Here is a 10,697-nt window from a genome sequence, read left to right on the forward strand (position 1 = left end):
CAGATGAGGAAGAGGAGGAGATGAAGCCTTCTTCAGACAGCTCCAAGCAACCTCTCGGTCTCCCTGGTTCTCCTGGAGGACTTCAACCACCCCGATACCTGCTGGGAAGACCAAACAGCGAGGCACAAACCGTCCAGGAGGTTCCTGCAGGGCGTCGATGACCACGATCACCATCTCGAGATGTTTCTCCACCACACAGGTGGCGGAGGAGCCGACGGGGTGAGGAGGGACGAGCTGGAGACCTCGGCTGCAGCGACCGCAGGATGGTGGAGGCCGGGATCTCGCGGGGAGGAAGCCGGGCTCCAACCACCCCAATTTGCGGAAAGTTGGACTTCAGGGGGACTTGGCCCCATAGATGTGGGTCTGGGAGGGGTTTGTGCCCCATGGATGTGGGTCTAGGCCCCATGGACATGGGTCTGGGGGGTCTTGGCCCCATAAATTTGGGTCTGGGGGGGTCTCGTCTCCATAGATGTGGGTCTGGGAGGGGCTTGTGCCCCATGGATGGGGGTCTGGGGGGTCTCGGACCCATACATTTGGGTCTGGGGGGTCTCATCCCCATGGATGTGGGTCTGGGAGGGATTTGTGCCCCATGGATGTGGGTCTAGGCCCCATGGACGTGGGTCTGGGGGGTCTTGGCACCATAGATTTGGGTCTGGGGGGGGGGTTGGCCCCATAGATTTGGGTCTGAGAGGGGTTTGTGCCCCATAGATTTGGGTCTGAGGGGTCTCAGCCCCATAGATTTGGGCCTGGGGGGTTTTGGCCCCATAGATTTGGGTCTGGGAGGGGTTTGTGCCCCATGGATGTGGGTCCAGACCCCATAAATGTGGGTTGGGGAGGTCTGGGCCCCATAGATGTGGATACAGGCTCCATATCTGTGGGTCTGGGAGGGGTTTGTGCCCCATAGGTGTGGGTCTGGGGGGTCTCAGCCCCATAGATGTGGGTCCAGGCCCCATGGATGTGGGCCCAGGCCCGCCCCGGCCTCTGTCCGGTTGCCATGGCGACAGCGCGGGCGCTGCCGTGGCAACAAGCCCCGCCCCTTGGCAACCGTTGCTACGGAGCCTCAGCCCCGCCCCGCTGTGGGCCCGTTGCTGGGGCAACGGCTCCGCCCTCCCCCTCCCGGCCCCGCCCCGTTGCCATGGCAGCGGGCCCCGCCCCCTCCCGGAAGCGGCGCATGCGCGGTGAGGCCGGGCCCGGCGCGGCAGCGGCGGTGAGCGGCGGCGGCGGCGGCGGCGGCTGCCGAGCCCACCGGAAGCGGAAGCGGAGGAGGGGACCGGAAGCGGAACCGATCGGGGGGGGACCGGAAGCGGCGCCATGGTGAGCGGCCCCGGGGCCGGGGCTGAAGGCGGCGGGAAGGGGGGGGGGGGGGGGGGCATCGGGCGGGAGGGGGTCACGTGGGCGGGGGGAGGTCACGTGGGAAGGGGGGAGGTCACGTGAAGGGGGGGTCACGTGGAAGGGGGGGGGTACAACACCTCTCTCCCCGGCCCCACGGCCCCGCCCCCACCCCACAGCCCCCCCCCCCCCGCCCCAAAACCCCCCAAACCCCCTCGTATCCCCCCATAGCCCCCACCCCGTAGCCCCCCATCGCAGCCCCGTAGCCCCCCCATAGCCCCCGTTCCCACCCCACAGCCCGCCCCGTAACCCCCCGTAACCCCCCGTATCCCCAGCCCAGCCCCACATTTCTCCCCCCCACGCCCCATATCCCCCCATATCCCCCCATCCCAGCCCCATATCCCACCCCCATATCCCACCCCACACCCCCAACCCACACCCCATAGCCCCCCATATCCCCCATATACCCCCATACCCTCACTCCGCACCCCATATCCCCCCATATCCCCCCATATCCCCCTATCCCAGCCCCATATCTTCCCCCCACACCCCCACCCCGAAAGCCCCCCAAATCCCCCCATATCTCCCCCCTACCCCCACCCCACACCCCATATCCCCCCAATCCCTCCCTATATCCCCATCCCAGCCCCATATCCCACCCCATACCCCCACCCCACACCCCATAGCCCCCCATAGCCCACCATATACCCCCATACCCCCACCTCCCACCCCAAAAGCCCCCCAAATCCCCCCATATCCCGCCATTCCAGCCCCATATCCCCCCCAAATCCCCCCCATGTCTCCCCATCGCAGCCCCATATCTCCCCTGTACCCCCATCCCCCGCCCCACAACCCCCCCAAATCCCCCCATATCCCCCCAAATCCCCCCATATCCCCCCATAACCCCCCCAAATCCCCCCATATCCCCCCATCCCAGCCCCATATCTCCCCCGTACCCCCACCCGTCGCCCCATAACCCCCCCAAATTCCCACCCCACACCCCAAGTCCCCCCATAACCCCCTATATCTCCCCATCCCAGCCCCATATCCCCCCAAATCCCCCCATATCTCCCCATCCCAGCCCCATATCCTGCCCCATACCCCCATTCCAACCCCATATCTTGCCCCATGCCCCCATCCCAGCCCCAAATCCCCCCATATCCCCCAAAATCCCCCCATATCTCCCCATCCCAGCCCCATATCTCCCCCGTACCCCCACCCCCCACGCCATAACCCCCCCTAATCCCCACCCCATCCCCCCATATCTCCCCATATCCCTTCATCCCAGCCCCATATCCCCCCAAATCCCCTCATATCTCCCCCGTACTCCCACCCCCCGCCCCATAACCCCCCCATACCCCCGCCCCCCCCCCAAATCCCGCCATATCCCCCCATCCCAGCCCCATATCCTCCTATATCCCCCCATATCTCCTATATCTCCCCCTCCCAGCCCCATATCCTGCCCCATACCCCCATCCCAACCCCATATCTTGCCCCATGCCCCCATCCCAGCCCCATATCCCCCCAAATCCCCCCATATCCCCCCATCCCAGCCCCATATCTCCCCCGTACCCCCACCCCCCGCCCCACAACCCCCCCAAATCCCCCCATATCCCCCCAAATCCCCCCGAATCCCCCCATATCCCCCTGTCCCAGCCCCATATCTCCCCCGTACCTCCACCCCCCGCCCCACAACTCCCCCATACCCCCGCCCCACACCCCAAGTCCCCCCAAATCCCTCCATATCCCCCTGTCCCAGCCCCATATCTCCCCCGTACCCCCACCCCCCACCCCATAACCCCCCAAATCCCCACCCCACACCCCAAATCCCCCTGTATCCCCCCCAAATCCCCCCATATCCCCCCATCCCAGCCCCATATCTCCCCCCATACCCCCACCCCCCGCCCCACAATCCCCCCAAATCCCCCCATATCCCCCCAAATCCCCCCATATCCCCCCATCCCAGCCCCCTATCACCCCCGTACCCCCACCCCCCGCCCCACAACCCCCCCAAATCCCTGCCCCACACCCCAAATCCCCCCCCGCCCGGCCCCCCCCCCCCCCCTCTAACCCGCGTGCCGCCCGCAGATGCGCTTCATGCTGCTGTTCAGCCGGCAGGGCAAGCTGCGCCTGCAGAAGTGGTTCCTGGCCACGGCCGAGCGCGACAAGCGGAAGCTGGTGCGCGAGCTGATGCAGCTGGTGCTGGCGCGCAAGCCCAAGATGTGCAGCTTCCTCGAGTGGCGCGACCTCAAGGTGGTCTACAAGAGGTGGGGGGCGCGCGGGGTAGGCGACGGAGGGGGGGGGGTGGAGGGGGCGAGGGTGGCGGCGCCCTGGGGTTTGGACCCCGGGGTTTGGCCCCATTGCGGCCGGCCCCATTGGCTTGGACCCATTGCCTCCGACCCCATTGGCTTGGCCCTATTGCGTCCAGCCCCATTGGCTTGGCCCCATAGCCTCCAACCCCATAGCCTCCGACCCCATTGGCTTGGCCCCATTGCATCCAGCCCCATTGGCTTGGACCCATAGCCTCTGGCCCCATTGCATCCGGCCCCATTGCATCTGGCCCCATTGCCCCTGGCCCCATTGGCTTGGCCCCGTAGCCTCCAACCTCATTGGCTTGGCCCCATAGCCTCCAGCCCTATTGGCTTGGCCCCATTGCATCCAGCCCCATTACATCGAGCTCCATTGGCTTGGCCCCGTAGCCTCCGAACCCATTGGCTTGGCCCCATTGCATCCAGCCCCATTGGCTTGGCCCCATAGCCTCCATTCCGAACCCATTGGCTTGGCCCCATTGCATCCAGCCCCATTGGCTTGGACCCATAGCCTCTGGCCCCATTGCATCCAGCCCCATTGGCTTGGACCCATAGCCTCTGGCCCCATTGCATCCAGCCCCATTGGCTTGGACCCATAGCCTCTGGCCCCATAGCCTCCAACCCCATTGCCTCTGACCCCATTGGCTTGGTCCCATTGGCTTGACCCCGTAGCCTCCGTCCCCATTGGCTTGGCACCATGAGCTCCAGCCCCATCAGCTTGGCCCCATTGTATCCAGCCCCATTGCATCCAGCTCCATTGGCATGGCCCCGTAGCCTCTGGCCCCATAGCCTCCAACCCCATTGCCTCCGACCCCATTGGCTTGGCCCCGTAGCCTCCGTCCCCATTGGCTTGGCCCCATTGCGTCTGGCCCCACTGCATCCAACCCCATTGGCTTGGCCCCATAGCCTCTGGCCCCATAGCCTCCAACCCCATTGCCTCCGACCCCATTGGCTTGGCCCCGTAGCCTCCGTCCCCATTGGCTTGGCCCCATTGCGTCTGGCCCCACTGCATCCAACACCATTGGCTTGGCCCCATTGGCTTGGCCCCGTAGCCTCCAAGCTCATTGGCTTGGCCCCATAGCCTCCAGCCCTATTGGCTTGGCTCCATTGCACCCAGCCCCATTGGCTTGGCCCCATCACCTCTGTCCGCATTGGCTTGGTCCCATAGGCTCCAGCCCCATCAGATTGGCCCCATTGCATCCAGCCCCATTGTGTCCAGCCCCATTGGCTTGGCCCCATAGCCTCTGGCCCCATAGCCTCCGGCCCCGTTGGCTTGGCCCCATTGCATCTGACCCCATTGGCTTGGCCCCATAGCCCCCAATCCCGCTGGTTTGGCCCCATTGCATCCAGCCCCATAGCCTCCAGCCCTGTTGGCTTGGCCCTATAGCCTCCGACCCCACTGGCTTGGCCCCATTGCATCCAGCCCCATTGGCTTGGCCCCATAGCCCCCAACCTCATTGGCTTGGCCCCATAACCTCTGGCCCTGTTGCCTTCAGCCCCATTGGCTTGGCCCCATAGCATCCAACCCCATTGGCTCGGCCCCATTGTGTCTGGCCCCATTGCTTCCATTGAGCCCCATTGGCTTGGCCCCATAGCCTCCAGCCCCATCGGTTGTGCCCCATAGACTCTGGCCCCATTGTGTCTGGCCCCATTGGCTTCCATTGAGCCCCATTGATTGGGCCCCACAGCCTTTGGCCCCGTTGCCCCCGGCCCCATTGCCCCTGGCCCCATTGCACTCCCCCACTTCCCCCCATTTCCTCCCATTCCCCTATATCCCCCCATTCCCCCATATCCCCCCCAATTTCCCCCTTTACCCCATATCCCCCCCATTTCCCCCACCCCCCCATTCCCCCATATCCCCCCAATTTCCCCCATATTCCCCCTTCCCCCCACATCCTCCCCATACCCTCCCATTCCCCCCACATCCCCCCATTTCCCCCACCTCCCCCATTCCCCCCTACCCCCCCATTTCCCCCAAACCCCCCCATTCCCCCCACCCCCCCCAATTTCCCCTATATCCCCCCTTCCCCCTGCCGTCCCCCATCTCCCCCCCTTTCCCCCACACCCCCCCATTTCCCTATATCCCCCCCATTTCCCCCATCCCCCCCGTTCCCCCGCATCCCCCCATTTCCCCATCTCCCCCGTTTCCCCCCTTCCCCCCATTTCCCCCACGCCCCCCCATCCCCCCCACACCCCCCCACTCCCCGCCATCCCCCCACCCCCCCACATTCCCCCCCCCATTTCCCCCACACCCCCCCATCCCCCCACCCCCCCGCATTTCCCCCATCCCCCCTTCCCCCCCACACCCCCCCATTTCCCCCCTTCCCCCCATATCCCCCACCCCCCCATTTCCCCCACACCCCCCCATTTCCCCCCTTCCCCCCATATCCCCCATCCCCCCACGCCCCCCATCCCCCCCACCCCCCCACATTCCCCCCCCATTTCCCCCACACACCCCCCATCCCCCCACCCCCCCCATTTCCCCCATCCCCCCACACCCCCCTATTCCCCCCACACCCCCCTATTCCCCCCACACCCCCCCATTCCCCCACACCCCCCCCATTTCCCCCACACCCCCCCACACCCCCCCCATTTCCCCCACACCCCCCCATCCCCCCATGCCCCCCCATCCCCCCCACACACCCCCCACACCCCCCCACACCCCCCCATCCCCACCACCCCCCCCCACACACACCCCATTTCCCCCCATTTCCCCCCATCCCCCCCACACCCCGCCACACCCCCCCATCCCCCTATATCCCCCCATTCCCCCCCCACACCCCCATCCCCCCACCCCCCCCCATTCCCCCACCCCCCCATTTCCCCCCACGCCCCCCCAACTCCCCCCCATCCCCCCGCGCCCCCCCCCCGGCGGCGCTCCCCCAGCCCCCCGTGCCCCCCCCCCAGGTACGCCAGCCTCTACTTCTGCTGCGCCATCGAGGGGCAGGACAACGAGCTGATCACGCTGGAGCTCATCCACCGCTACGTCGAGCTGCTCGACAAGTACTTCGGCAGCGTGAGTGGCCCCGCGCGCCCCGCTGGGGGGCTCGGGGGACCCTACGGAGCCGTCTGGGGGGCTGGGAACCCCCCCAGATCCGTTTGGGGGGCTCAGGAACCCCAAAGTCCCATTTTGGGGTCAAGGGAACCCCCCCAAGATCCGTTTGGGGGGCTCGGAAACCCCAGAGACTCATTTGGGGGGGCTCAGAAACCCCAAAGTCCCATTTTGGGGTCAAGGGAACCCCCCCCAGATCCATTTGGGGGGCTCGGAAACCCCAGAGACTCATTTGGGGGGCTCAGAAACCCCAAAGACCCATTTGGGGTCAAGGGAACCCCCCCCAGATCCGTCTGGGGAGCCCGGAATCCCCAAAGTCCCATTTGGGGTCAAGGGAACCCCCCCAGATCTGTTTGGGGGGCCCGGAAACCCCAAAGTCCCATTTGGGGTCAAGGGAACCCCCCCCAGATCCGTTTGGGGGGCTCAGAAACCCCAAAGTCCCGTTTGGGGTCAAGGGAACCCCCCCAGAGACTCATTTGGGGGGCTCAGAAACCCCACAGATTCATTTGGGGGGCCCGGAAACCCCAAAGTCCCATTTTGGGGTCAAGGGAACCCCCCCAGATCCGTCTGGGGGTCTCGGAAAACCCAAAGTCCCATTTTGGGGTCAAGGGAACCACCCCAGATCCGTTTGGGGGGCTCAGAAACCCCAGAGACTCATTTGGGGGGCTCAGGAACCCCACAGACCTGGTTTGGGGTCTCAGAAACCCCCAAACCCGATTTGGGGGGGCTCAGGGACCCCATAGACCCAATTCGGGGGGTTTACGGACCCCATAGACCCAGTTTGGGGGGGGTTGGGGACCCTACAAATCCATTTGGGGGGCTCAGGAACCCCACAGACCCTTTTGGGGTCAAGGGAACCCCACAGATCCATTCTAGGGGGCTCCAGGAAAGCCCCAGACCCAATTCGGGGGGGGGGGGGGGGGGTCAGGGACCCCAAAAAAACATTTGGGGGCCCAGGAAACCCCCAGCCCCATTTTGGGTTTCCCAGACCCCCCCCCCCAAGCCCCGTTTTAGGGGTCTCAGGGGCCCCCCAACCCCATTTCTGTGCCCCTCTCCCCATTTCTGTGCCCCCCAACCCCATTTCTGTGCTCCCCAACCCCCATTTTTTGGCCCCCCAACCCCCATTTTTGGGCCCCCCAACCCCCATTTTTGGGCCCCCCAACCCCCATTTCTGTGCCTCCCAACCCCATTTTTTGGGCTCCCAGCCCCCGTAGCGGGGTGGGGGGCCCCCCCCAGTGAAGGCCGTGCCCCCCCCGGTGACGGCCGTGCCCCCCCCAGGTGTGCGAGCTGGACATCATCTTCAACTTCGAGAAGGCGTACTTCATCCTGGACGAGTTCGTCATGGGCGGCGAGGTGCAGGACACCTCCAAGAAGAGCGTCCTCAAGGCCATCGAGCAGGCCGACCTGCTGCAGGAGGTGGCTCCCGACCCCAAACCCCCCCCCCGGGGACCCCAAAAGGGACGCGGGGACACCCCCAAACCGGCACGGGGCTGATGGGACCCATAGGGAGCCATAGGGAACCCCAAAACAGTTATGGGATCCCTATAGGGTGATGAGATCCGTAGGGACCCCAAAAGGGTTATGGGATCCCTATGGGGTGATGGGACCCTAAAAATGGGTACGGGATCCTTATAGGGTGGTGGGAGCTGTACGGACCCCAAAAGGGGCATGGGACCCCCGTGGGGTGATAGGACCCATAGGGAGCCATCGGGAACCCCAAAATAGTCATAGGATCCCTATAGGGTGATGGGAGATGTAGAGACCCCAGAAATGGGTATGGGGTCCCTATAGGTTGATGGGACCCATAGGGACCCCAAAAATGGGTATAGGATCCCTATGGCATGTTGGGATCCCAGAGGGACCCCAAAAGGGGCACGGGACCCCCATGGGGTGCTGGGGGCTGTGGGGAACCCCGTTATGTCCCTATGGGGTGATGGGACCCCATACAGAACCCAATCACACCCCCAAGAAGAGTGTCCTCAAGGCCATCAAGCAGGCCAACCTGCTGCAGGAGGTGCCCCCCAACCCCAAAACCCCCCCGGGGACCCCAAAAGGGATGCAGGGACAACCCCAAACCGGCATGGGGCCCCCCGGGCTAATGGGACCCGTAGGGAACTCCAAAACTGTTGTGGGATCCCTATAGGGTGATGGGACGCCAAAAATGGGTATGGGATCTCTATAGGGTGATGGGATCTGTAGGGACCCCAAAAGAGGCATGGGACCCCCATGGGGTGATGGGACCCATAGGGAACCCCAAAACTGTTGTGGGATCCCTATAGGGTGATGGAACCCCAAAAATGGGTACGGGATCCCTGTAGGGTGATGGGAGCTTTAGGGACCCCAAAAATGGGTACAGAATCGCTACGGGGTGATGGGAGCTGTGGGGACCCCAGAAGGGTTATGGGATCTCCATGGGGTGATGGGACCCCATAGGGACCCTAAAAGGGGCAGGGGTCCCCCCCTGGGTTTGTGACCCCCTCCCCACATTTAGTGCCCCCCCCCTCGGGTTTCTGACCCCCCCCCCTTTTCTGACCCCCCCCCACCTTTTTGTGCCCCCCCAGGAGGACGAATCCCCCCGCAGCGTCCTGGAGGAGATGGGGCTGGCGTAGCCCCCCCCACCCCCCAGGGAGGGCCCGCCCCCGGAACCCCCAAACCGAGCCGGGCTGGGGGGTGGGCGCCCCCCCCCGCTGTAAATACAGCCCCTCCCCCATGCGCGGGGGGCGGGGAGCCCCCCCCAGCCCCCTCCCCTCTCACGGGGCCCCCCCGAAATGGGGAGGGGGCGTTGGGGGACCCCCCCCCAGAATAAAAACGTGCGGAGACTCGGCTGATGCGTGGGATAATTAGTGTGGGGGGGTAATTAGCATGGGAGGGGGGGTAAATAGCACTGGGGGGGGCAATTAGCATGGTGGTGGGTAATTGGCATGATGGGGGGGTAATTAACATGGGACGGGGTAATTAGCACGGGGGGGCAATTGGGATCGGAGGGGGGGTAAATAGCATGGGAGGGGGATAATTAGCATGGGATGAGGGTAATTAACACGGGGGGGCAATTAGAACAAGGGGGTCAATTAGCACAAGGGGGGAATAATTAGCATGAGGGGGGTAATGAGGTTGGGAAGGGGACAGTTAGCATGGAGGGGGGGTTAATTAGCACCAGGGGTAATGAGTCTGGGAGGAGGGGGGGCAGTTAGCACCCGGGGGGGGGTAGTTAGCTGGGGGGGGGTAATTAGCTGGGGGTAATTAGTGGGGGGGCCCCAATAATGAGGGTAACTCGTACTAAAATAGTCGCTTTTATTCGTTAGCAAAAGTTGTGGTGGGGGCTATTTACATGGGGGGGTACTGGGAGAACTGGGAGGGGGAACTGGGGGGACTGGGAGCTGGAGGGGGGGGGTCGGGAATTGGGGAAACTGGGAGAACTGGGAGGGGGGACTGGGGTAAGTGGGAAATGGGGGGAGTCTTGGACTGGGAAGGGGACTCTGGGACTGGGGGAACTGGGAGGGGGGGCTCATGGAGCACCTTGGGGGTATTTTGGGGTGGGGGTCACACATTTGGGGGTCCCCTTATTGGGGGGGGGGGCAACCACTATGGGGGGGGGGCGCCTACCCCCTTGAGCCCCCCCCCCCGCCGATAACTCCTCAACCGCGGGGGCCGGAACAACGTCGGCGCGCCTCCGCCACCGCCACCCCCACCGCCGCGGTGCCGGCTTTTGGCGGGGATGACGTCATCGCCATCGTCATCGGTGACGTCATCGTCGGGGGGGGCCAATCCCAGGGCCCCCCCCGCCACCGCCATGGCCGCCGCCGCCTCCTCCTTGCGCTTCTGCTCCACGTCGCGGATGATGTCGACCACGTCGTCGGCCGGCAGGTGCAGGCGGCTCGAGAGCTCGATCAGTTGGTCGATGGTGCCCGGGTCCAGTGGCGCGTCTGGCACCGCCTCCTCGTCATCCTCATCATCTTCATCCGCCGGCCGCACCGCCTCCGCCAGCTCCTGGGCCAGCGGGGGGACGG

The 10,697-nt window shown here is 65.1% G+C and overlaps 1 protein-coding gene across 1 annotated transcript; it reads left to right on the forward strand.

Annotated features, from left to right (window-relative positions):
- Nucleotides 1-1,156: 1,156 nt before the first annotated feature.
- Nucleotides 1,157-9,514, forward strand: AP1S1 (adaptor related protein complex 1 subunit sigma 1). The gene is made up of 5 exons (XM_066985200.1): nt 1,157-1,314; nt 3,418-3,596; nt 6,546-6,654; nt 7,969-8,106; nt 9,252-9,514. Exons 1-5 carry the CDS (start codon nt 1,312-1,314, stop codon nt 9,297-9,299), a joined length of 477 nt encoding a protein of 158 aa, XP_066841301.1. The 5' UTR covers nt 1,157-1,311; the 3' UTR covers nt 9,300-9,514.
- Nucleotides 9,515-10,697: the final 1,183 nt, after the last annotated feature.

This window comes from Anser cygnoides, chromosome 31 (genome assembly GCF_040182565.1).
Source record: "Anser cygnoides isolate HZ-2024a breed goose chromosome 31, Taihu_goose_T2T_genome, whole genome shotgun sequence".
In the NCBI taxonomy this organism is placed as follows: domain Eukaryota; kingdom Metazoa; phylum Chordata; class Aves; order Anseriformes; family Anatidae; genus Anser; species Anser cygnoides.